General features: G+C 42.5%; 9 protein-coding genes and 1 long non-coding RNA gene across 12 annotated transcripts in view; all 10 read right to left on the bottom strand.

Annotated features, from left to right (window-relative positions):
- The window catches only part of MROH2A (maestro heat like repeat family member 2A), a 78,765-nt gene extending 70,704 nt beyond the window's left edge, over positions 1 to 8,061 (bottom strand). For all 3 annotated transcript variants that reach the window (XM_021924172.2, XM_021924173.2, XM_031651625.1), the window contains exons 1-3: positions 6,064 to 8,061; positions 5,092 to 5,199; positions 4,709 to 4,890 (exon numbers count right to left, since the gene is read on the bottom strand). In XM_021924172.2, coding sequence (XP_021779864.2) covers positions 4,709 to 4,890; positions 5,092 to 5,199; positions 6,064 to 6,139 — 366 coding nt within the window. In that variant the 5' untranslated portion in view covers positions 6,140 to 8,061. The remainder of the gene's footprint in view (positions 1 to 4,708; positions 4,891 to 5,091; positions 5,200 to 6,063) is intronic.
- A 3,880-nt stretch (positions 8,062 to 11,941) lies between these two features.
- On the bottom strand, positions 11,942 to 24,550 carry UGT1A1 (UDP glucuronosyltransferase family 1 member A1). Its single transcript, NM_001112621.1, has 5 exons — positions 23,663 to 24,550; positions 17,357 to 17,488; positions 16,601 to 16,688; positions 16,098 to 16,317; positions 11,942 to 12,261 (listed from the first exon to the last, which is right to left on the bottom strand). Exons 1-5 carry the CDS (start codon positions 24,524 to 24,526, stop codon positions 11,964 to 11,966), a joined length of 1,602 nt encoding a protein of 533 aa, NP_001106091.1. The 5' UTR covers positions 24,527 to 24,550; the 3' UTR covers positions 11,942 to 11,963.
- UGT1A10B (UDP glycosyl transferase 1A10B) overlaps positions 11,942 to 25,322 on the bottom strand; it is a 229,057-nt gene continuing 215,676 nt past the window's right edge. The window contains 4 exon segments of the mRNA NM_001112659.1: positions 11,942 to 12,261; positions 16,098 to 16,317; positions 16,601 to 16,688; positions 17,357 to 17,488. Of these exon segments, the coding sequence (NP_001106129.1) occupies positions 11,964 to 12,261; positions 16,098 to 16,317; positions 16,601 to 16,688; positions 17,357 to 17,488 (738 nt within the window). The 3' untranslated portion in view covers positions 11,942 to 11,963.
- The window catches only part of UGT1A9 (UDP glucuronosyltransferase 1 family, polypeptide A9), a 107,393-nt gene continuing 94,012 nt past the window's right edge, over positions 11,942 to 25,322 (bottom strand). Inside the window, 4 exon segments of the mRNA NM_001112623.1 lie at positions 11,942 to 12,261; positions 16,098 to 16,317; positions 16,601 to 16,688; positions 17,357 to 17,488. Coding sequence (NP_001106093.1) covers positions 11,964 to 12,261; positions 16,098 to 16,317; positions 16,601 to 16,688; positions 17,357 to 17,488 — 738 coding nt within the window. The 3' untranslated portion in view covers positions 11,942 to 11,963.
- UGT1A7 (UDP glucuronosyltransferase 1 family, polypeptide A7) overlaps positions 11,942 to 25,322 on the bottom strand; it is a 97,214-nt gene continuing 83,833 nt past the window's right edge. Inside the window, exons 2-5 of the mRNA NM_001112625.2 lie at positions 17,357 to 17,488; positions 16,601 to 16,688; positions 16,098 to 16,317; positions 11,942 to 12,261 (exon numbers count right to left, since the gene is read on the bottom strand). Of these exons, the coding sequence (NP_001106095.1) occupies positions 11,964 to 12,261; positions 16,098 to 16,317; positions 16,601 to 16,688; positions 17,357 to 17,488 (738 nt within the window). The 3' untranslated portion in view covers positions 11,942 to 11,963. The remainder of the gene's footprint in view (positions 12,262 to 16,097; positions 16,318 to 16,600; positions 16,689 to 17,356; positions 17,489 to 25,322) is intronic.
- Positions 11,942 to 25,322, bottom strand: part of UGT1A6 (UDP glucuronosyltransferase 1 family, polypeptide A6) — an 85,651-nt gene continuing 72,270 nt past the window's right edge. The window contains exons 2-5 of the mRNA NM_001112622.2: positions 17,357 to 17,488; positions 16,601 to 16,688; positions 16,098 to 16,317; positions 11,942 to 12,261 (exon numbers count right to left, since the gene is read on the bottom strand). Of these exons, the coding sequence (NP_001106092.1) occupies positions 11,964 to 12,261; positions 16,098 to 16,317; positions 16,601 to 16,688; positions 17,357 to 17,488 (738 nt within the window). The 3' untranslated portion in view covers positions 11,942 to 11,963. The remainder of the gene's footprint in view (positions 12,262 to 16,097; positions 16,318 to 16,600; positions 16,689 to 17,356; positions 17,489 to 25,322) is intronic.
- The window catches only part of UGT1A5B (UDP glycosyl transferase 1A5B), a 64,514-nt gene continuing 51,133 nt past the window's right edge, over positions 11,942 to 25,322 (bottom strand). The window contains 4 exon segments of the mRNA NM_001112658.1: positions 11,942 to 12,261; positions 16,098 to 16,317; positions 16,601 to 16,688; positions 17,357 to 17,488. Coding sequence (NP_001106128.1) covers positions 11,964 to 12,261; positions 16,098 to 16,317; positions 16,601 to 16,688; positions 17,357 to 17,488 — 738 coding nt within the window. The 3' untranslated portion in view covers positions 11,942 to 11,963.
- The window catches only part of UGT1A4 (UDP glucuronosyltransferase 1 family, polypeptide A4), a 58,695-nt gene continuing 45,314 nt past the window's right edge, over positions 11,942 to 25,322 (bottom strand). The window contains 4 exon segments of the mRNA NM_001112619.2: positions 11,942 to 12,261; positions 16,098 to 16,317; positions 16,601 to 16,688; positions 17,357 to 17,488. Of these exon segments, the coding sequence (NP_001106089.1) occupies positions 11,964 to 12,261; positions 16,098 to 16,317; positions 16,601 to 16,688; positions 17,357 to 17,488 (738 nt within the window). The 3' untranslated portion in view covers positions 11,942 to 11,963.
- The window catches only part of UGT1A5A (UDP glycosyl transferase 1A5A), a 58,695-nt gene continuing 45,314 nt past the window's right edge, over positions 11,942 to 25,322 (bottom strand). Inside the window, 4 exon segments of the mRNA NM_001112620.2 lie at positions 11,942 to 12,261; positions 16,098 to 16,317; positions 16,601 to 16,688; positions 17,357 to 17,488. Coding sequence (NP_001106090.1) covers positions 11,964 to 12,261; positions 16,098 to 16,317; positions 16,601 to 16,688; positions 17,357 to 17,488 — 738 coding nt within the window. The 3' untranslated portion in view covers positions 11,942 to 11,963.
- LOC116269207 lies at positions 14,526 to 15,718 on the bottom strand. Its single transcript, XR_004176659.1, has 2 exons — positions 15,256 to 15,718; positions 14,526 to 15,025 (listed from the first exon to the last, which is right to left on the bottom strand). It is a non-coding gene; the product is annotated as an uncharacterized LOC116269207 (long non-coding RNA).

Genomic DNA, 25,322 nt, shown 5'->3' with positions numbered 1-25,322 from the left:
TTCCAGAGGGAGTTGAACAGGAGGTAGAAAGCTTATTCAAAGCAATAATAATGGAAAACTGTCCAAAACATGAGAAAGAGATTAATATTCAAGTATGGGAATGTCAGAGAACAACAAAAAGATTCAGCCCAAATAAGATTTCTCCAAGGCATACTATAATCAAACTCTCAAAGAGTTTGACAGGACAAAAAGAGGATTCTAAAAGTGGCAAGAGAAAAGAAACAGATAACATAAAAAGGAACTCCAATTCATCTGACAACAGACTTCTCAATGGAAACCATACAGGCCAAGAGGGAGTAAGATGACATTTTCAAAATATTAAAGTAAAAAACCCTGCCTTCCAAAAATACTGCATCCAGCAAAGCTATCCTTAAAATATGAAGGAGAAATAAAGTATTTCCAAGACGAACAAAATTTGAGAGAATTTACCACCACCAGAAATGCCAGGAGTTTTTCAGTCCGAAGGAAGAAAACACGAATGTGAAAAAAGATAATGTTTGAAGGCGCAAAATCACTGGTAAAATTAAGTACATGGGCAAACTCAGAATACTCTAATACCTTAATTGTGGGTAATCCACTTGTAACTCTAGAAATGTATTAAAAACAGTATGATTGTTTCAATAGAAACAATAATTGAAAATAATACCTGTAGCAACTTGTGAAGAGATGAAGAGAGGCAATATAAAAAGATGTAAATTGAGTTGATATGAAGTCAAATGTGGAAGCGATGGAGTTATTAAATGCAAGCTTCTAAATTTTTTCTTGTTCCTATTTTGCTTTGTGATCTAAGATAAATTGTCATCTCTTTAAAATAACTTGTTATATGTATAAGATATTTTTAGCAACCCTTGTGCTAACCACAATGCAAAATCCTATAATATACTCAGTAAAAATAAAAATCAATTATCTAAAACATACTACCAGAAAAACAATTCCTGAACCACAAAGAAAAACAGTATGAAAGAAAGGAAGAGAGGAATTACAAAACAACCAGAAAGCAAACAACATAATAGCAGTAACAAGTCTTTACTTATCAATAATAACACTGAATGTAAATGAATTCAACTCTCCAAGTATAAGACAAAGAGTGGCTGAACAGATAAAGAAACAGACCCAACTATACACTGCCTGCAAGAAACCCACTTCACCTATAAAGACACACAGACTGAAAATGAAGGTTGCAGTGACCTGAGATTGCACCACTTCACTCCAGCCTGGGCAACAGCATGAGACTCTGTCACCAAAATAAATAAATAAAAGAAATACAAAGAATTATTAGAGTTATTAGAGTTATGAACAACTACATGCCAACAAAAGATGGAAAAAGATACTCCATACAACTGGAAACCAAAAAAGAGCAGAAGTAACAATACTTACATCAAATAAACTAGACTATAAATCAAAGACTATAAAAGAGACAAAGAAGGTCACTATATAATGATAAAGGGGTCAATTCAGCAAGAGGATATAATAACTATAAATATCTATGCACCCAACACAGGAGCTTCAAAGTATATAAATCAAACATTAATACATATAAAGGGAGAGATATACTGCAATACAATAATGGTAGGGGACTTAAACACCACATTCTCAGTAATGGACTGATTATTCAGACAGAAAATCAATGAAGAAACATCATAGTTAAAATACACACTAGATCAAACAGGCTTAAATGACATTTACAGAACACTTCATCCAATGGCTGCAGAATGCACATTCTTCTCATCAGCACATGGAATATTCTCCAGAATATACCATATCTTGAGCCACAAAACAAGTCTCAACAAATTCATCAAAGTATAAATCATATTACTTTTTCTGACCACAATGGAATAAAACTAGAAATCAACCACAGAAAAACTTTGGAAAATATACAAACACATAGAAATTATGCAATATATTGCTGGATGACCATTGGGTCAATAAAGAAATTAAGAAGGAAATTTAAAATTTTCTTGAAACGAATGGAAACAGAAATCTAACATACAAAAATCTATTGGATACAGCAAAAGCAGTACTAACAGGGAAATTTATGGCAATAAAAGTCAATATTAAAAAAGTAGAAAGACTTCAAATAAGCAACCTAATGATACACATTAAGGAACTAAAAAAGCAAGAATATACCAAACCCAAAATTTGAAGAAGGACAAGAGATCAGTGCAGAAATAAACAAAATCAAGACTAATAAAACAATACAGAGGAACAAAAGAAAAGTTGAGTTTTTGAAAAAATAAACAAAATTGATAAACATTTAGCTAGAGTAAAAAAAAAAAAAAAAAAAGACTGAAGACCCAAATAAATAAAATCAGAAATGAAAGGAGACATAACTGAGACTGGCAGAAATACAAATAACTGGCTGGGCACACTGGCTCATGTCTGTAATCTCAGCACTCACATCTGTAATTCCGGAAATTTGGGAGGCTGAAGTGGGCAGATCACTTGAGGTCAGGAGTTTGAGACCAGCCTGGTTAACACAGCAAAATCCCGCCTCTACCAAAAATACAAAAATTAGCTGGGCATGGTAGTGCGTGCCTGTAATCCCAGCTACTTGGGAGGCTGAGGCAGGAGAATTGCTTGAACCTGGAAGGCAGAGGTTGCAGTGAGCTGAGACTGCACCACTTCACTCCAGCCTGGGCAACAGCATGAGACTCTGTCACCAAAATAAATAAATAAAAGAAATACAAAGAATTATTAGAGTTATGAACAACTACATGCCAACAAATTTGAAAACCTGTAGGAAACAAATTCCTGGACACATACAGCCTACCAAGATTGAACAATGAGGAAATAGAAAACTCCAATGAACCAATATTGAATAATGAGATTGAGACAGGAATAGTTTCTCATCAAAGAAAAGCTCAAGACTGGATGGATTCACTGCTGAATTCTACCAAACGTTAAATAAAAACAAATACTAATGCTACTCAAACCATTCAAAAAAAATATTGATAAGGAGGGAATACTTCCAAACTCACACTACAAGGCCAGCATTACCCTGATACAAAAACCAGACAAGAATACAACAAGAAAAGAAAACTATAGGCCAATATCTGTGATGAGCATAGATGTAGAAATCCTCAACAGAATATTAGCAAACTGAATTCAACAACACAATTAAAAGATCATTCACCATGATCAAGTGGGATTCATCCCAAGGATGTAAGGATGGTCCAATACACGCAATTCAATAAATGTGATACATCACATTAACAGAGCCAAGAACAACAATCATATGATCATTTCAATATATGCTGAAAAAGCATTTGATAAATTCAACAACCCTTTATGATTTTTTAAAAAAAACTCAACAAGTTGGGTATAGAAAGAGCATACCTCACAATAATATATCAGAAAGATAGTTGCATTTTCATGTTTATTGCAATACTATCCACAATAGCCAAGATATGGAATCAACCTAAGTGCCCATCAATGGGTGAAGGGATAAATAAAATGTGGCATATACAGAAAATGGAATATTATTCAACCACAAAAAAGAATGAAACCCTGTCATTCACAGTAACATGAATGAAACTGGAGGACATTATGTCAAGTGAAATAAGTCAGGCACAGATAGATAAATACCCCATGTTCTCACTCATATATGGGAGCTATAAAAATGGTGAGCTCATAGAAGTCAAGAGTAGAATTTCGGTATTAGGGTATGGGAAAGGTAGGATCAGGGGAGGATAGGGAGAAGTTGATTAAAAGATACAAAATTACAGCTGGAGAGAAGGAATAAGTTCTCGTGTTCTATAGCACTGTAGGTTATGAATATAATTAACAATGATTGATTGTATCTTTTCAAAAAACTAGAAGAAACCGTTTGAATGCTTGCAGCACAAAGAAATGATAAATGTTTGCAGTGATGGATATACTAATTATCCTGATTCGGTCATTACACATTGTATACATGTTCTGAAATATCACTTTGTATTCTATAAATATGTACAATTATTATGTGTCAACTAAAAATAAAAGGGGGAAAATGCAAATGCAAATCCAAATCCAACAAAAATAATAAAGCTTTTTATAAATAAGCTCCTCTGCTCATACCACCCCTTTGCTACCCACTCCAAGATAAAAGGGTAGTCTAAAATCCAACAGTTCTCAAAGTATGCTCTCCAGATCAGCCTCAGCATCACCTGGGAACTTGTTAGAAGTTCAGGCTCCACCCCAGACTTACTGAATCAGAAACTCTGGGGGTGGGGCCCAGCAAGGTTTGGATCAGCTCTGGTCAAAACCCTGTCTAGTCCAAAACCGTGTCTGGTACAAGGTGATGCAAACCTTGTCTGTACAAATCCACCATGGCCTCTGGTTGCACTTTGTATCACTCCCTCCAACGTCCTCTACCCCAGCCCCCTAACCCAGCTAAGCATCTCCCCACTAGGCAAACATCCCTGCACCCTGTGTCTGGTGTATCTTTACTCTCCCATGCCCACTGGCTCAACATCTTTGCAACTCAGCTCATGTGCCCTAGAACAATGGCTCCCAAACCCACTGTGTCAGAATACAAGGGAACTTTTAAAACTTATGAACATCCCAGGTCCCAGTTGGTCCTCAGGGAGTAAGCACCTCACAGTCTTGCCCATCTCTGTATCCCAGTACCATGCACCACATCTCTGAGAGTCACTAACTATGTGTTGGGTGGTGGATAGATGCACACACAGCTAAAGGTGGCTGAGCCCAGTGGGTAAGGTGGCCCTACCTCTGACACCTGCAGGCAGCGGATGAGAGTGTTTATCACCACAGAAGGCTCAGTGGTAGCCTTCTCTGTGATTATCACCGAGGCCAGGGTCTTCCGCATGTCAAGGCCTGCCCCTGTCGTGTCTGTCTTTGCCGATTCACTGTCAATGATGTCCAGGAGGTTCACGACTTGTTGAAAGGTACCTATGAAAACAAAGGCCACCCAGGTGCAGTGTGGAAATGACCATGACAGGAGGTGCCCTTGTGTCCCTGGCCTTGCCTCCACCTGCACAGCTCCAGCTTCATGTGTGGTGTGATGTCCACTGTGCAGATGGAGAAAGGGAGACCTAAAGAGTTAGTGTCTGAGATGGTGCAGGAAAGCAGAGATGTGGGTGACATTCTTACCACTGTCATCTGATTCAAAAGTCCCAAGGTCGTCTCTTTCCTCTGACACCTCCTCACTCGAGTCTACTGCTGCTTCTGTAATGGCTTCCATCATCTCTTCCTCAAGCTCTTTTGAGATCAACAGAATTTGTAAAGTACAGGGTGTGACAACACACCCTAGGATGACCCCAATGACCCATACCCTTCAATAAAGCCATCCCCTTGAGGGTGTGTGGGTGTAACCTGTGACTGCCTTCTAACCAATAGAATATGGCAAAGGTGATGGGTGACCCTCTCTCAAGTGGATTACATCATATGGCAAAGATGGTGGGATGTCATTCCCATGATCACATTATGCCGCATGAGAGTCCCTCTTAGCAGATTGAAAAGAAACATTCTACTGGCCTTCAAAAGTAAACAGCCATGATGCAAACTGCCTGTGGTGAGGGCCATGTAGCAAGGAACTGAGGGACTCAGTCCTATAACCATAAGAAACTGAATTCTCCAATAAGCACGTGAGCTTGGAAGAGGAAGCTGAACTCCGGAAAGGACTGCAGGCTCTGAGACCCTAAACAAAAGACCAAGGAAAGCTATGCCCAGACTCCTGGCCCATGGAACCGTAAGATAATCAATGGATGTTCTTTTAAGCCACTGAGTTTATGACAATTTGTTACACAGCAATAGATAATATCCTTGGTTTAATAGAGCCTTCTCTCCCTCTTTTCTAGACACTGATAATTAACAGCTAATGAGAAATCCATATCAGCATCTCTCGTAACTCCTTTAAGGGGTTTTCTCAATATCCACAGCTTCTTAAAAATTGAGAAACACCAACATAGATGTCAAGATGGTGGAATAAAGACTCTCAGATCATTTCTCCTCGTGTCCCAAGTTCCTTGATCCTCAAAGATCCATTCCACGGCCCTTTACTATCCCATACTCCCTTTTCCTTTAAAGGATTTTAAAGAGCTACTCTGGGACCTAAATACTGACCTTTCCTTAGGGTCCTCTTCCGGATTAAACAGAAACTAACCACAAGAAAAAGCTCCGCTTTTCGCCCAATACACATCAATGGAAATGCAAATGGCAGAATTGGTTGTCAAAGTGAGACAGTTGGGCTCTTCAGTCATGTTTCTTATAGGAATGGGCCTCCTGGCAGGGTGGGAGGGTTTCACTAGAACTATCACCGTTAGATCCCAGACCCTTGGAACTTTGAGATCCAACTGCCTCCCTGAGTCTCTATCAACCCAGGGGTTTGAAGAGTGCACAGGACTCTGGGGTGAAAACTCCACATCATGCTGCCAATCAACATATCTGTTACTCACATGTATGTGCTGAAGTACAGGGGCCTGTTTGGGAAAGAGAGATGGTAGAAGTGGGGATGGCTTACAACCAAGTCCCAGGGGAACACAGTCATGAGAGCCCTGGATGGGGAGGTGTGGTCAGGACAGTTGGAGACAAGAGGAGGGACAGACTGAGAGGCCCTGGGGAAAGTACTCCTCCTTCCCAAGGACTGGATGACTGCAAGAGAAGAAAGTGGATTCCCGCTATCACAATACTTACAAGATAAAGAACATCAAAGACAAGTAGGATAGGAGGCACCCTGATTTCCTAAACCAAAAGTGGAGCCCAAAGGATTTCCTTGTCATTTGTAGCTAGGAGAGATGATCCAGATCATAGGTAGAACAATGAAATATTGTCCTTTGGGAAACCTTTCTAGGCACTGCAAGACAACAGGAACAAAACTCAGAGACATCTAGGGCCAAGGCTGCTTATGTGGAATTCCCACTCCAAGTTTGCCCATCCAGCCAAATGGGGTTTCCTCAGCCTGTGCTCAGACACCTCTAATACAAGGGAGCTCATTACTCTCAGGACCAGTCTCTTTCTACTTCATGGAATTCAGATGGTTAGAAAATGAGCTTTCTTATCACACCCAACGTTTCTTCCCTATAAAATTCCTGCATTGTTCCTAGTTCTGCACTTGGAGATACATTGATCAACATGAAATAGACATGAGCAGCTATCCCATGCCCCTTCTTTCACAGGAGTGCCCCTATGCACTACCTCCTTCCACTCCCCACTGAGCCTTCTTTTCCCTTTGAAAGATCACTCAGGTGAGGTGGTTGCCAAGTCCACTCCACGGGCCCAGACTGCATGCGTACCGTGTGCAGCTAAGCATGACTTTCCATACTGCAGTGGATATAGGGTAGGTGGAACATATCTCTGTCCTCTGAAGGTCTTCGGACTCAACACATGAAAAGTGATACATTTAGAGCCAGAAGTGAATGTGTCAGCAATTGCTGTGTAACAAACCACCTCAAAATTTAATGACTGAAAACAACCGATTATTATCGTTGACAAGTGTATGAGTCACCTGCACGAGTCTGTGGATCTGTGCTTTGTCCAGCCAAGCACAACTAGAGCCTCACTCATGCATCTCAGACAGCTGGAGGGTTGGCCATTGGCTCACTATTGGCTGAGGTGACTAGGATGATGGGGACATCATGCAGCAGGACTCGCCCAGGCTGTTCTCATAGCAGCTGGGCAGGATTCTGAGACAATGAGAGGGAATATGAAGGGAATATGATGCCTAGACTTGAAACCAGTGCTGGTCACCTGCCACGTTCTGTCAGCCAGGGCAGGTCACAGGCCAGCCAGGACCCACAGGCTGGAGAAACAGATTCCTCCTTTTCATGAGAAGAATTGCAAAGTCACATTGTGAAGGATATGGCAATCAGGAGGAGTGGAGAAAGGGGTCATTTAAAAATTACACACAGGGTGAGTGTGTAAGCCACGGCCAAAAGGAAGAGGCCCCTGAGCATGTTATCTAGAGAGGACATGAAGACAGCAAGACCAGGGAGGAAGAAGTGGGCTCTTCTTGGTTTTCCAAATTGAAAATACTTTTTTTCATGGGGAAACCCCCTCTCTACTAAAAAATACAAAAATTAGCTGGGCGTGATGGGGTGGCGTGTGCCTGTAATCACAGTTACTCAGGAGGGTGAGGCAGGAAGAATCGCTTGAACCCAGGCGGCAGAGGTTGCAGTGAGCCAAGATCACACCACTGCACTCCAGCCTGGGCAACAGAGTGAGACTCCATCTCAAAAAAAAAAAAAAAAAAAGTAAATACATTTTTTTCTGATTATGACAACAATATTGAACTCAACAATCCACTTACAAAATCAGCTTCTCTTAGATGCTGTCACTCTATGGCACTTTGCACCTCTACTTCTGTGGGAACTACCCAGGAAATAAGAAAACACTTTATTTGTAGCATCCTGTGAGCTTAAATACACAAAAGGGCCAAGACATAATGTGGGAAAATGGAAATACTGTGCAGAAGCTGACTGCATTAGTCCATTTTCATACTGCTTTGAAAAAATACCCAAGACTGGGTAATTTATAAAGAAAAAGAGGTTTCATGGACTCACAGTTCCACATGGCTGGGGAGGCCTCACAATCATGGCAGAAGGTGAAGGAGGAGCAAGGGCACATCTTACAAGGTGGCAGACAAGAGAAAGTATGAGCAACAGGGGGAAAAGCCCCCTATAAAACCATCAGATCCTGTGAGAACTCACTATCACACAAACAGCATGGAGATGACTGCCCCCATAATTCAAATTACTTCCCACAGGGTCCCTCTAACGACACATGGGGGTAATGGGAATTACAACTCAAGATGAGATTTGGGTGGGACACGGCCAAACAGTATCACTGACCCAGAGGCAGCCTCTACAGGGTGGATTCTGCCCAGCTCACAAGGTTCCCTCTCCGCTGGCCCAAGCAGCCACAGTAATGGGAAGGTGTGAGCCATGCTTTTCTCTCCGTAATCCCTCTCAGCACTGATGGTTGGACAGGGAGTGCACACCTGATCCAGCTGGACCAATCAGATTCTGACTTTCAGGAAGGAGGCACTCTAGGCCAGAGAGAATCCAGTCTGTCTCCTGTGGGATCTTGGGAGCTAGGGCAGAGGGATATGGGGACTGAGGGGCCGAAAAGACCCTGAGGAGAGGGAAGAGGAAGTTGTCGCTCTGACCCAACAGGGACAGGAGCGAGAAGGGGAGGCTCTACCCAGCGCAGGCCTGGCTGTGAGCCTCGCGTCGTCAGAAGCCTGCCTCCTTACAAAAATACTCTTTATGCTTAAGGTATCTGGAATTGGGTCCTCTCACTTGTAAACAAGAGTGCCTCAGGGCTAGACACGAAGGTGCAAATGAGCATGAGCTGGCTGGAGCTCACAGCACCTTGGGGTCCCTGAGAGAGGTCGGGCGTCAAGGAGCCAGGGGCAGTGAGGCCGGGAGATGGGCCCCGGGTGGACTAGGAAGGGCTTTTTAGGAGGGTGAATGTAGTTGAGGGGTCACTGCACAGCCTAAAGGACGTAGAGAGGGAAATAGTGGGCAGAATGTGTTCCAGCCACTGCCTCGGGAAGGAGATGGAGCTGGGGTCAGGGAACCAGCTGAAATCCTCACTCTCTGCACCACCGCAGCTCCAATTTGAAGCTTACAGATTTAAAACTTTGCTTGTAACACAAAACAAAATAGTAAAACAAGGCAAAAAAAAAAAAAAAAAAAGTAGAGAAGATACAGTACATGACAAAAAGGACATTCTGGTGAATGCAATAAACACTCTTAACAAATCCTCAGGGTAATACACTTCAATAGCAAAGTGGGCAAAAGGGTATCCTCCAAAAAATAAACATAGACGGCTCATCGGCTTGAAAAGAAATGCAACCTCTAATAATAACAATAATAAAAGCACATTGTAAACAAGATCCTGCTTTTCTCCTATCAAACTGACAGGCTTTCTTTTTCAGGATAGTACTTTGTGCTAATGAGGGTATGGGAACTGTCTCCCTCACACACTGATAGTAACAGTTTGGGGATGCAGTGTGGGGATTTCTCAAACTATCTGTCCAGGGTAGCAATGCAGGTGGTGCCCCACACAGATCCCCTGTGGCACCTCTTCAGTCACAAGGGCGTGTGTTTTTCTCGTCAGCTCTGACTTTCAGAGCCCCCTTTGTGGCCAAATGGAAGTGCAGAGAAATTACTACTACCTGGGAGTGTGTCTTGATCACTGAGGAGGCAAGGATTCAAGCACCCAACAGCCGTGCTCCTCATTGGGATAAGTCTAGGGTGTCTTTTCTCCACTGGCTCCCAGAGTCACCCAGCAGGATTAAACTCCAATTGCCCAGAAGAGAGCGGGTTGTTGATGGCCATCACCCCTTCTCACTCTACCACTCCTCTATCAGTGTTTCCTTTACTTCCTAAGTAAACTCCTGGCCCTTGAATCCTTATCTCAGGGAAACCCAGACTGAGACAACTAGCAATTTGTTGTAAAGCACTTTCCAACAGAAATAATCATGAATGTGTGGAAAGACTTAGCTACTAGGATGTCCAGTGAGGTTTGTTTTGTTTGTTTGTTTGTTTGTTTGGAGACAGTCTCACTCTGTCATCCAGGCTGGAGTGCAGTGGTGTGATCTGGACTCACTGCAACCTCTGCCCCTCCCACAACCCCCCCACCCGCCACACCCCAGTTCAAGCAATTCTCCTTGAACTCAGCCTCCCGAGTAGCTGGGATTACAGGTGTTGGCGATGACACCCGGCTAATTTTTTGTATTTTTAGTAGAGATGGGGTTTCACCATATTGGCCAGGCTGGTCTCAAACTCCCGATCTTAGGTGATCCACCCACCTCAGCCTCCCAAAGTGTTGGGATTACAGGTGTGAGCCACTGTACCCAGCCTTTTTTTTTTTTTTTAAACAAAATAATAAAAGTGAATCCAACCAGAAGTTGTGGTTAAATAAATCCTGTTATATCCATGAAATAGAATACTGCTTGGCCACTGAAAATGAATTAATTATACAAAAACACCTTGGATGAATCTTCATGACAGAGTAGAAGAGTGTTAGCAAATACTAGGTATACTTGATATTTCTGCAGTATTTATAAGTATGTGTATCTGCCACAATTGTAACTGGGGTTGTTTCTGGGCAATGTGATTACTGGCTATTTTTCTTTTCTCATGCATTTATATGTGCACACGCAATGAGGGCATATGTGTGTGAACCTCTATATTTTCCAAACTTTCTGTCATAATCATGCATTACCTTTGTAATTAGAAAACACAACTTAACAATAAATAAATGCAACACCAATGAAGAGAAAACACTTAAATAGAATTTATATAAATTTATTTAGTTGCAGGAAACATAAGAAAAAAATACGCTTGCCCAGCACTTCATCATTGTATTTTAGGTTTTTATGAAATTCAGCTCCATTTGACATAAGCAATGATTATCTTCTCAAACACACCACCCATCAATTTTACAGCATCATTCTTTTTCCCCAAAGCAATAGATCATATGCTGTTCTCAGTGTACTCCAAGCCATTCACTCATTTCACCTATGCTCTAAAGGTACAAAGTTTCCCCTCTTTAAACACACAAGGGGGCGCCTATGAAGCACGGACAGAGATGAGAACCAACCATTATTGGTTAAGGATCAATCGCAACCATGTACAGAAGCCAAAAGATAAGATTAAAACTGCCATTTGCAATAGAGACAGCGGTGGGACCACCTTTGAATCCTGCACTCCCAAACAGGTCATGTTTCTGAGTAAGAAAAGGCATGTAGAACGCCAGCCTGTCTGCACATCCTCTGAAAGATGGCATGTGTCATCCTGATCGAAGACACCGGAGGGACATGATACATATTCAAATATCTTTACTGACTAGTGATTCTATTATTTTTATTTAAGATAATTTTTTAAAGCACTCTGGGGCTGATTAATTTATGCAAAGTATTTCCTTAAGAATAAAATGAATTTAACACTGATTCTGTTTTCAAGTTTGGAACTGACTAGGGAATGGTTCAAAATTTTACCTTATTTCCCACCAACTTCTCAATGGGTCTTGGATTTGTGGGCTTTCTTAACTCGCCCTTTTTTCCCGAAGCATTTCCGGTAGCCATAGGCACAACATTTAAAGGCGATGAAGGCCACTGTCAGCACGATGGCCAGGAGGAAACCGATCACGTCCAAGGAATGGTACTGGTACCAGGTGAGGTCGTGGGCTGCGGGGCGCAGGTGTGGTGCGCCCTTGTGCCTCATCACAAACTCCACCCAGAACACGGCCAGGTCAAGCGGCTCCACCGGGCGGTCCTTGTGAAGGCTGGAGAGGTGCATGATGTTCTCCTTGTAGCTAAACACAAAGAGTTCCGTTATGCCTGGAACACCTGTGGTATGAACAATCCTCTCTTTATGTTTGTTGCTGCCTAGGAAGACTACCAGATTTTCCAAACTTGGGAAAGGAAACCTGTTTCTACTGTTGTTGTTGTTGTTGTTGTTTTTAGATACAGAGTCTTGCCCTGTTGCCCAGGCTGGAGTGCAGTGGCACAATCATGGCTCACTGCAGGCTCCAACTCCTGGGCTCAAGCCATCCTCCTGCCTCAGCTTCCAGAGTAGCTGGAATTACAGTCATGCACCACTATGTCTGGCAAAGTTTGAAATTTTTTGTAGAAACAGGGTCTTACTGTGTTGCCCAGGCTGTGTTACTATTATAACCTGAAAGGTTGTAATTAAGAACCTTATTCTTAATAAATGTTCTTGATCTCTGAAAAAAAAAAGGAAGAGAAGGAGGGAAGGAAGCAAGGAAGAGAGGAAGGGAGGAAGAGAGGGAGAGAGGGAAGGAGGGAGGAAGAGAGGGAGACAGGGAAGGAGGGAGGGAGAGAGGGAGGAAGGGAAAAAAAGAAGGACCAAAATTATATTTTAGAAATATTTTAACCTTGCTTCCTACTTTTCTTCTTTTCTTTTTAGTGACATTTTTGTGAGAAATTTCATTATACTTTCATACAGTAAAATAAAGAAAGGAAAAGGTCATGTCAGAAATTATGAATAGTCTCCTATTTGAAGTTGTAAACAACCACCTCTGGCCAAAGTAAAAGTCATTTGTAAGTGCCAAATCCAAGGTGATGATCTATTTGTAATTCAGTCATTGAAACATTAAACTATCCGGGTGCTAGATTTAGCATGAGGCTGTGTCTGTGCAGCCACTTAGTGCAAAATGGATTTCCGTTTATTCTGGACAGTGTTAATAGCCCAAACAGAACATCTCAATCCAAAACAGGTTAGGTGCTTCAACCCTTGGTGCTAGAGGAATGAAGAGGAGGCTGAAGAGGAGAGGGAAAAGGAGGAGGAAGTAGAAAAGAAAAGGGAAAAGAAAGAAAAAAAAAAGACACTCCTATTTGGACTAATTATGATCACTGTTGACTAATATAGTTTGGGTATTTGTCCACACTCATATCTCATGTTGAATTGTAATCCCCAATGCTGGAGATGGGGCCTGGTGGGAGGTGTTTGGATCATGCGGTCGGATCCCTTGTGGCTTAGTGCTGTCTTCCTGATAGTGAGTTCTCACGAGTTCTTAGGGAGTTGGTCATTAAAAAGCATGTGGCACCTTCCCCCCAACTCCCTCTCACTCCTGCTTTTGCCATGTGACATGCAAGCTCCCGTATTGCCTTCTGCCATGAGCAAAATCTCCCTGAGGCTCCCCCAGCAGCCAAGTGATGTCAGCACTATGCTTCCTGTATAGCCTGCAGAACCACAAACCAAAGAAACCTCTTTTCTTTATAAATTACCCAGTCTTGGGTATTTCTTTACAGCAATGCAAGAACACCATCTTTAAACATATCTGTAATGTTATTTGGAAACATTGTTATAAAGTAATATTAGTATTTGACCATAAATCATGTTCAATACCATCTTCCTTTTACATAAACCTTAAGATGGATTTTCTTGGAACCTTCTTTTTTTTTTTTTTTTTAATAAGACGGAGTCTAACTCTGTCACCCAGGCTGGAGGGGAGTGGCACAATCTCTGCTCACTGCAACCTCCACCTCTCAGATTCAAGTGATTTTCCTGCCTCAGCCTCCCAAATAGCTGGGATTACAGGCACGCACCACCATGCCTGGCTAATTTTTTTATATTTTATTTTTGGTAGAGATAAGATTTCTTTATGTTGGCCAGTCTGGTTTCGAACTCCTGACCTCAAGTGATCCGCCTGCCTCGGCCTCCCAAAGTGTTGGGATTACAGGCACGAGCCACCGTGCCTGGCCAGAACTTTCATTCATTCATTCAATAGTAGCTGAGCACCTATTATGACCTGGTTGTCTGCATAAACTGATGTTTGAAGATTTTCCACTTCTCTTTATTTTGTGTAGGTACTGTCCCCAGCTCAGAGTGTTGGAATCATGGAGATTCACAATCAGACAGGGATGGCTTGAAAGTGAATAGATGAAAGTTAGTTAATAACTTGAGCTCACTGATTTGTGTTTTTTTAAAAAATAATGTATTAGAGAATTTTCACCAAGTCTTTCTTAGGTTACAAGTAGTTATCTGTACCGCTGAACAAATAATCAAAATTATATCCATAATGTGAGCCTCAAGAAGGAGCTTCATCAGCGCAGGGAAAGAAGTCAGGTTTTAATGGTATTGATGTGTGAGCAGGACATCCTGACATTGAGGTGGCCAGAAGAAGCCGCTGGAAGGAAGGAATGGGACCACACCACCCAACATTCTGGGCATGTGATGCTCAGGTCATGTGGACTTTTCTTTTTTCTTTTTTTTTTTTCTTTTTCTGAGACAGGGTCTCGCTCTGTTGCCCAGGTTGCTGGAGTGTGGTGGCATGATCATGGCTCACAGCAGCCTCCAACTTCTGGGCTCAAGCAATCCTCCCACCTTAGCCTCCTGAGTGGCTGGGACTACAGGCATGTGCCACGGTGCCCAGCCAACTTTTATCTTTTATCCAGTGGCACCAAACACACATTAGCACCTCAAAGGTGGGAAGTCAGTCATCAGTCTTCCCCTATTGTCCCTTGCTCAAGCTGGTGTGTCCCCCTGTGTTCTATCTCCTCTCATCTGAACATGCTCCAGCTCTTCATATCTGTCTTCCTGACTGCTGCTTCTTTCTGAAGGAGGTAACCATGGGAGAAAGCAATGGACACTCTCATAAACACAGGCACACACTCATATGAATGCACACGCGTGCACCCACACATGAGCACAGCCACATGCATAAATGTGCATGCACGTATGCACACAGTATCTACTGCTGGATGAAATCTACCACTGGCCACCACTTCTTCCCATAAGGTTCTGATAAGCCTATTACCAGTGAGATTGACAGTAATATACTCACTCTAATCCAGAAATCATTTGCCCTTTGAATCGTTTTCAGGGCCACATTTGAACAAATTTTCCTTTGTTTTTACTCTAAGCCTTTGTCTGTGATATCTTATGGCTCCTTCATTCATAAACTGCATGGACAAAATTTCTCAGAGGTTCCAGTGCTGCAAAAAGCTGTACTTGTAAGCATTTGAGTTGTTTTTCTCTTGTAGATACTATGCTTCTTATAATGGAGCATTTCTTTCTGTGCAGAAAACTTATGGATCAGATGTCTATTATGGCAACTTTTTAATATAAATTGGAGTTTTAAATCTACCGGGGGAAATAAAACTCTAAATAAATTCTATGATAAATTATATAGGAACTAAAGAATCCTTTTATAAAGTGAATAATAACCTCTAAATTATCTTATTTATAAATTCAAGTCAGATGCAGTGGCTCACGCCTGTAATTCCAGCACTTTGGGAGGCCGAGGCAGGTGGATCACCTGAAGTCAGGAATTCTAGACTAGCCTGGCCAACATGGTGAATCTCCATCTCTACTAAAAAACACAAAAATTAGCCGGGCGTGGTGCCGGGCACCTGTAATCCCAGCTACTTATGAGGCTGAGGCAGGAGAATTGCTTGAACATGGGAGGTGGAGGTTGCAGTGAGCCAAGATCGCACCACTGCACTCCAGCCTAGGCGACAGAGCAAGACTCCATCTCAAAAAAAAAAAAGATCCAGATTTTTATGTATTTGTTTTTATATTTGAAACAATGCTATTAAATGCTACATAAATATTTACATATTTGAAACAATTTTACCATGAATGCCATGGCCAAAGTATAGTATTCTTCTGTATCTTCTCTCTTACCTTTTGTCATTGATGACTGCTTTTAGGGCATTTTCTAAATCTTCAGAAGTCATTTCAAGAACATTCAGGGTCACTCCAGCTCCCTTAGTCTCCATGCGCTTTGCATTGTCCATCTGATCACCAAACAAGGGCATCATCACCATGGGAACGCCATTGCATATGCCTTCATAAATACCATGGGAACCAGCATGGGTGATAAAGGCACGGGTCATTGGGTGACCTGAGGTGCAAAGTAGGGAGGATGTCAGCAGTTACGTCTCTGAGTTTCACAGTCAGACACATCTAGGTTCTGAAAACACTCCAAAGACTCAGTGTTACTCACATGCCCTTGCAGAAATTTGCAGAAGAAAATGTGAGTTGAGATACCCCAGTAGATAAAAAGCAATGTAGGATATGTTGGCCATAATATTTTTAAGCTCAACAATCCTTTAGAATAGCTGTGCTTAAGCCATTTTCTTAATTTGACCCTGGTTTGACCTACACGTCCAATCCTCCCAACATACCAAGAAGATCGTTTTGGGGTAGCCACTTAACAAGTATCGTATTGTTCGCAAGATTCGATGGTGGGGTTCCAGTGTACCGCCACAGGACCTTCGAGGGGCAAAAAGAACAGAATGCAAAGAAAGAACATAATATGATTAGAAAACAAATCTGCTATACTAACTAGAAAATGGGGGTCCTCTGAAGGAACATAACCTTTAACAGAGTGGGAGGCTCAGCAACTATGAAGGCTTCTGAGGACTGGCAACTTTCAGCATCTTGTTTTGGAGGTTTAGTTACAAGGGAGTATGCACTACGTGAATTTGTGACAATTTATCAAGCTGTGCACTCAGGATTTTTTTTCACTTTCCTGCACTTCAAGGGCAAGTTTGCTTAATAAAACAAGTGGATGCAGAACTATAAGAGCAAAAATATAAGACATAAATTCAATGTCCTAACCAACAGCTTTTGGGAGAAATACTCCTATTTAATATGAAGAAACAATATCCCTTTTATTTTATTTTTAAATAAATGCTCCCTAATATACTTTTGAGTCTCTTAGAGAAAATGAGACTTCCGAGTGTGGTGGATGATAGTTTAACAGAGTATTTGACAGCAACCACAACAACGGAAAAAAACCCTTTGGATTAATAGTTGGGAAGTGGCAGGGAAAAGCCAAATTTCAAGTTCCAACTTAGAGAATTAATCTGGAAGCTGGAAGTCTGGGGTTAGAGCTCCTGTGAAAATAGATATGAGGCCATAGTATAGAATCTTCTTACTGTCTGAGGGATTTTGCCCAAAGCATCAGCAATTGCCATAGCTTTCTTCTCTGGAATTTCTGCGACCATTGATCCCAAAGAGAAAACCACAATTCCATGTTCTCCAGAAGCATTAATGTAGGCTTCAAATTCCTAGAGCCAGAAGAAAAATTTTCAGTTAGTTTTTTCTCATATTCTTTGACAAGTACATATGGTAAGTTATGAATTAGATATCTTCCTCTTAAGAATATGATTAAAGGCATGTGTGTTTGAGATAGAGTAAAAAGTTATTAATACGTAAGTTTTATAGCATTTTCCTCTCCTCTACTTCCTTCTTTTTTTTTTTTTTTTTTTTCTTTTTTTTTTTTTTTTTTGAGGGGTTTTCTCTTTTTCCCCCCTGGTTGGGTTCAGTGAGCTGAGATCCGGCCACTGCACTCCAGCCTGGGCGGATCTCAGCTCACTGCAAGCTCCGCCTCCCGGGTTCACGCCATTCTCCAGCCTCAGCCTCCCGAGTAGCTGGGACTACAGGCGCCCGCCACCTCGCCCGGCTAGTTTTTTGTATTTCTTAATAGAGACGGGGTTTCACCGTGTTAGCCAGGATGGGTTCTTGCTTACAGAATTATCCTTGAGATGCAAAATTCAGTTAATGTGCTAATTTTCCAAAAGCAAAGCACAGGTACATGCACCCACATGCACACACATGCACACACCTATACATACACACCGTGATAATTCCACTTCGAGGGCACAGAGCAAGGCATCAGTGATACAGAAGGGAAAAGCTGGGAAGGGCATGGTCCCTTTAAATGATGTGGAAGTCGGGAAGGGAAGTTCTGGGTAAAAGAGGGTGTGGTCCCTGGCGAGGGCTCCACCCCCAGACCTGTGCCCACAGACCTAGGTGAGGACAGGTATTTTTGTTTTCCTGCCTAAATGTTGCATTTCCCAAAACCACCCTGGCCTGCCACGCCCTCATCATGTGCCTATAAAAACCCCAAGACCTTAGCAGGCAGACACACACGCGGCTGGACATCGGGAGGAGCACATCAGCGGAGGGACACAAGGACGGCTGGACGTCGAGAAGAACTCACCACCAGGCACTGGCAGGCCACCGACCAGCAGAACAATGTGGAATTTGGCTGGGGCAGTCGGAGGAGAGCCCAGGCCACCGAGCCTGGGCCACCGAGCGGTCCGACTCCAGGGGAAAACCTTCCCATTCCATCCCCTTCTGGCTTCCTCCATCTGCTGAAAACTACCTCCACTCAATAAATCCTTGCACTCATTCTCCAAGCCCAGGTGTGATTCGATTCTTCTGGTACACCAAGGCAAGCCCCCAGGACACAGAAAGCCCTCTGTCCTTGCCACAAAGTAGAGGGTGTAATTGAGCTGGTTAACACAAGCCGCCTATAGAGGGCAAAACTAAAAGAACACTGTAACACATGCCCACTGGGGCTTCAGGAGCTGTAAACATCCACCTCTAGACACTGCCTGTGAGGTCAGAGCCCCACAGCCTGCCCGTCTGTATGCTCCCCTAGAGGTCTGAGCAGCGGGGCACTGAGAAAGTGAGCCCCTCCTGCTGTCACACGCCCTGTCAGGGGGACAAGGAAAGTCTTCCTGTTTCATCAGCATGGCAATTATTTTCCCACTGTAGATTTCAGTGGTCCAGTGAATCCCGCAAAAGTCTCTCAAATGGCTTTATGGGTTTATTTATTGTTATTATTATTTACTTTAAGTTCTGGGATACATATGCCATGGTGGTTTGCTGCACCTATGCTGTCCTCTAAGTTCCTCCCCTCACCCCCCAAACCCCCAAGAGGCTCTGGCATGTGATGTTCCCCTCCCTGTGTCTGTGCATTCTCATTGTTCAACTCCCACTTATGAGTGAGAACATGCGCTGTTTGATTTTCTGTTCCTGTGTGAGTTTGCTGAGGATGATGGCTTGCAGCTTTGTCCTTGCAAAGAACATGATCTCGTTCCTTTTCATGGCTGCATAGTATTCTACATTGTATACGTACCACATTTTCTTTATCCAATCTATCATTGATGGGCATCTGGGTTGGTTCCATGACTTTGTTATTGTGAATAGTGCTGCGATAAACAAATATGCGCAAATGTCTTTATAGTAGAATGATTTCTATTTCTTTGGGTATATACCCAGTAATGGGATTGCTGAGTCTATGGTTTTACGTTTCTAAAGAATACTGAGGGTACCAGTAAGGTTGTGTGATGTGGCAGGGCTTGCCCAGAATTGAGGGGTTCCCTGGGACATGTGCCTTTCAGTGCTAAAACCTGAACAGTCTTGAGAAAGCCAGGACACTGGTCACCCTAGATGTGAGTCACAGGAGACCTCTGACAGGGCTCAGCAAATGCGATTTGCACAGCAGGACTCCTGCCAAGCCTGATTTGGAGCATGACCAGGAAAGCCCCAGACACTGACCATCCTTCCCCCAAGGTGACCCCCTCTCCCTGCCACTCTCACCAGCCCCAGGCCCTCATGAGTTCTCTGGCTCTTAAGGGCCTTGTCTTGACCTTTTCCCTGGGGGTCATCTAAAAGGTCAGGGAGGACAGAGTCATCCTTCCCACCACCATGCTGCATTTTTGGTTTGTAGCAAGAACACCCTGAGGATGGTTTTTCTGAACGCCTTCCTCCCTAGGGTCTGCCCCACATCTCTCCCTTCTCTCTCCCTCTTTCTTGGGGAGAGAGAGCTCATTTCCAAGTGCTCTTCAAGCTTTCTTCTGAGCGATGGTAAATGGCTTACTCAAATTTCCTAACACCTTTGCTCTTTACGAAACGCACTCTTACACTGAAGCTCATCTGGAAAGGGCCGAGTCTAAATTCTCCAGGCACACCCTCCCATGCCCACTCAGCAATCAGCAGGATGTGATTCACACATAATTGAACCCACATAAAAGTCCATAAACGTCCGAAGTTAAATAGCAGGAGATCACGAAAGTTTAAATGGCACAAAAGTTCATCTAGAGATTCACGCAGGGAAAACTGCAGAGAAGTTGTCATCATGGCCAACTCCTACCTCAACCAGCTATTATGAGGCTCAATAAAGGTGAAGTCCATCCCCTACTTGGCAAAGCTTCCCTTAAACTTCGCCCTGACTTCACAGTTACTGGAATGACCAAAGAGTGAAGCAACATACTAACTGAAAATAACACTCTAATCCCCCACCATTGATTCCCTTCAAAAAAAAGGTGAGATCCCCCGAATGAGAGAACTTCCCTGCTCTGATGAGACTTCCCCAGCCAAAATCAGACATTCTCCTAAACTTTACTAGAATTTTGCATTTTTAGTTTAGGCTTTTAATTGGATTTTCCCTTCCCAAATGCATTTCATTTTTCCAGAATTCTTCTTTAGCACTTAGACACCATATGGGGCACCTGTGACTTCACCATCACACATTCCCAGTAACCCACGTGTATCTCAACCTTCCCTGCTCCCAAGCTTTCCTCTCCTGGCCATCTCAAAGCCTCTGTCCTCACTAATCTTCCGTTCAGTTATTTTTCTCAGATCCAACATTGTGATTGTCTGTGAACCATTGCCATCTCACCCTGGCAGGGGAGCAACATCTTGGAATTCTTGAGTTTCATTCCTTTTCTCCCAATGTTGTTCCACTATCTCTTTTCCTTCAGACACACCAAAGACACGCCAATGCCAGGTTGTGCTTTCTCTATGGACTTCTTTGTGCAATAAAAGTTTTATCTTTATTCTTAAAGTTCAGGAGTTTTATCAAGACTATTGAGAATAGGACTATCAACACAAGAGGAATGGTAGTGCAGAGTGGCATTTTTAGTTAACAAAGGAAGAAAGAGAAAATAAAAATAGTAACTTGACCAACCAGTAAAAATCTGGAAAAGGGAGAATGGCAAAGTCAACTAAACATAAAGTAAACTGAGAGAGTTACAATCAAATCTATTAATTGTTAGATTCAAATGGGCAAAATGCAGTTATTAAAGCAACTGCCTGACTGGATTAAAAATCCCAGTTCCATGTTGCTTAAAAAGGAAGAAAGCTTGAAGACAAAGGAGTACTAAAGATGTACTAGGGAAATGTAAACAAAAATAATCCAGAAGTGGTAATATTAATATCCAAAAAGTGGAATTTCAGATTAAAACATTCAACAAGACAAAGAAGGTTACTAACAGGTACAATTTACAAGATATTTTCACACCTAAGCCTTACTGCACCAAACAAGGCAACAAACAATATGTAATCAACACAATTCACCACTTAGACATTGATGGTTATATCAGTAAATGCCAGAAAGGCAGCTGATAAAGTTTGGTGCCTCTCCTACAAACACCCTCACGTAAAGAAGGAAATTATCTAAATCAATAAAGACGATTTGCCACAAAACAATGGCTAACGCAATGCAAAATAATGAAATGATAATCAATTTCCACTAAAATAGCAGCAAGACAGGAATCTTTCCTATTGCCAGAATTATTCAACTGTTTTTACAGATTCTAATAAATTCAATAACCCTGATATTTGGCATGGAATTTAGAACAGAAGAAACCAAAGTTTCTTTATCAGCAAATGACTGCCTGTGTTTTTTATTATGAAAATCAATATTTTGATGAGACGGCTGAGTAGTGAGTAGATAATCAGCTAGAGATAGAAATGGAAAACACACACACACACACACACACACATATTCACACACACAAAAAAAACCCTGTAAAATACTTAAGAAAAGATGAATGAGAAAGAAACAGAACAAATGTTTTTTAAACTACAAAGTATCTTATCTTTTTAAAGGAAGTGTTTGAAGTCACAACAACAAAACTCCGGGAATACAAGTTGTAACGTTCCTCTGTGGGGAACTAGACTAGATCCATAGCAGAATACACTGTAGTACACAAGTACCACGAAATACTATTTCATAGTTTAAAAAGTAATAGCATTTAAAACTGGAGTAATACCCATGACATATTGGTAAGTGGGCAGTGGGGATACACTGTTACTCTATTTTGTAGAAAAGGCAACCAAAAAATGATATATGTTTGTGGATGTATAGATAGATAGATGATTGATAGATAGATAGATAGATAGATAGATAGATAGATAGATATAGATAGATAGATAGATAGATAGATATGTAGTAGCTGGAGTACAAAGAACTAAAAAGAGCTATTGTGGATTACTCTCTACCCAGTGACTAGACCTCAGTTGGCACCTTTCTTCTCACTCATTTAGTACTTAGCACATATTTGATGGGTGCCTATTCTGTGCCTTAGGCGCTGATATTTATGGAGCGCCAAACACATGCAGACCCATTGGCAGGTGTTGAGGATGCAGCATACAGTGGATGTGATTAATGCAAAGTCACACATGTCCCCACGGGGCTCATGACGTGAAGCAGACAATCAACAATTATTTAAGAGAAATGACTGCCATATTTGATGTGCTATGAAGGAAAATGCACAGGAAATTTAAAAAAATAAAATAAAACACAAATCATGTTGGAGGTATCGTGGAAATAAGGTCCAGTGCTCTCCGAGGGTGATATCAGTCCCCTTAATGGGAGCCAGACTCAGCACCTGGGAAGTGCCTGGGCTGCCAGTAGATCCTCAGTCAATCTTTGAAGGATAAATGAATGAATGCTCACTGAAATGTCAACTCCTCAGAGAGTCCTTCCCTAACCCTCCATCTGAAGGAGCCTCTCCTGTTCTTCTCTATATTCTGCTGAGATTTAGATGAGGATGTGAATGCTACTTTTTGCATACTTCAAACTCTGTAGGGGAAAAATAAACCTAACAACTTGAGAATGAAACCCACAACCTTTCTGTATCGTGTCAGAACCTGTCTGGTGATTGACTCATTAGAAGAGAAGGGACTGCAGGATCTAGCTTCTTATCAGAATATTTAGAAACTGGAGCTTTAACAAGGATCACAAAGGCAACTTTCATTGCCAGGATCTATCATCAAAGAATTATTTTCTCAGTCCTGAACGTTGGCTGCCTGACTGAATCCAGGGCAAGGTGCAGGCTTCAATTGAGTTTTCTGCAAGGTGTCCCAAACCCAGCATTCTGTGCTTATGGCATTTAACAGCTTGTTGTTTCTAATTGATTACTATCCACTGGAACACACAGAGTAAAATGTCCAAGGAATGCTTTCTTGAAATCTCGGATACCAAGAAATCATCCAGAAGATGATGCCAAAGACAGACTCAGGCCTAGGAATCAAAAATTAACAAAAGAGGGCATTTTAAACTATCTCAGAATGCTTGCTCAGCATATATCTGGGGCTAGTTAATCGATCCAAAGTAATACATCTGAAAGAATATATGCATGTAAAAGTCCCACTCCAATACACACCTGGGATAGTGGACTTTGGTGAAGGCAGTTGATTCCACCAATGAAAGCCATATTGGGCATGATGGGCCTAGGGTAATCCTTCACAAAGTCACTTCTAAGCAGCCAGACAGATGCAGAGCTCAATAGGTTCTGGACAGTCACCTCTCTCTGCAGGAATTCCGAGGCAAGGGTTGCATATGGGGAATAAACCACGTCGCACAGAAAGTTCTGTGAAAAGGCAATGAGCATGTTCTTCACCCGCTGCAGGAAGGTCATGTGATCTGAATGAGCGGACAGAGGCCTGGGCACGTAGGAGAATGGGTTGGGGCACTGGGTAGCCTCAAATTCCAGGCTGCATGGCAATGCATTCAAGAAGAATACAGTGGGCAGAGACAGGTACTGGGCCACGATGGGGCCACAAGGAAGGAAAGGGTCTGTCAGCATGACGTCAAAGCTGCTTTCCGCAAGGGAGGCCATGAGCTCCTTGTTGTGCAGTAAGTGGGAACAGCCAGACAAAAGCATAGCAGAGTCCTTTTTTATTTTCTTGTATGTTTTGATCACACGCCGCAGGAAAGAATCATTCTCAAAAACATTATGCCCAAGACTAACAAAAGACTCTTTCACATCCTCCCTTTGGAATGGCACAGGGTACGTCTTCAAGGTGTAAAATGCTCCCTCTCTGATGTACAGTGAGGCATCAGGTGCTAGGACAACTATTTCATGTCCCCTCTGCTGCAGCTGCTGGATGGCCCCAAGCATGCTCAGCCAGTGGCTGCCATCCACTGGGATCAACAGCATCTTCCCAGCATGGCACAGCACTGGGCCCAGCACACACAGCAGCAGGCCCAGGACAAGTGGATGTCTGCCTTGGGACTCCACAGCCATGGCACCTTTGCTCCTGCCAGAGCTTCGCCCTCTCCTACTTATATATATGGTAAAAACCAATCGATACACCAAGTTAATGTTTGATTGTGTCACATGACTATGAAAAGTCGTCAGTCCACAAAGGTAGCAGGGAGTTCACTTTCAGAGATAAAGAAGGTGGAGCTTTATTAGGTTTCTTGATAGGCAACAACAGTTGAACTGGCTGGAATTTCATACTCAAATCACATTCTTGAGTGAACACAGCAAAGTACCTCCAGCACCTCTGGATTCATTAAATTAGTATTCCACGGACCAAGAAGTGTTACCAGAGAGGAATAAGAACGACTATGTAGTGACAAGTGAGGCTTCTTTTCCAGAAATTAAACAGAAAGCTTTTTAGAAAGCCTTTTAGAAAGAAAAGAACACAACTGTACCCCTACTTTCGCCATGGAAACCTAGGAGTGCTCTTTCCAAAGCTTCCCCGGTACTGCCTGTTCACCTGTATCATGTATTTCATTCCTTCATCCAACAAATATTTATTGAGTCCAGCACAGTGTGGGGTCTTGAGGCTGCAGCGGAGCCCACCACAAGAGTCTCCTGCCTCCTCAGAACTCACGTGCTATTAGGTGAGCCAGACTCACAATTTAAACAGATGAGCAGGGACTTAGAAATCGTGAACCATGCTAAGAAGGAAATGAACAGGTGGGTGGGTGGGTGGCGGTGGAGGGGCATGCTGGGGTAGAGAACGACCAGAAAGGGAAATCTGCTGGAGTGCATATGCACAAAAGTCTTCCCCAAGGACAGGTCTGTATTAGTG

This window comes from Papio anubis, chromosome 10 (genome assembly GCF_008728515.1).
Source record: "Papio anubis isolate 15944 chromosome 10, Panubis1.0, whole genome shotgun sequence".
In the NCBI taxonomy this organism is placed as follows: domain Eukaryota; kingdom Metazoa; phylum Chordata; class Mammalia; order Primates; family Cercopithecidae; genus Papio; species Papio anubis.
This window is presented reverse-complemented; position numbering and strand designations above follow the sequence as displayed.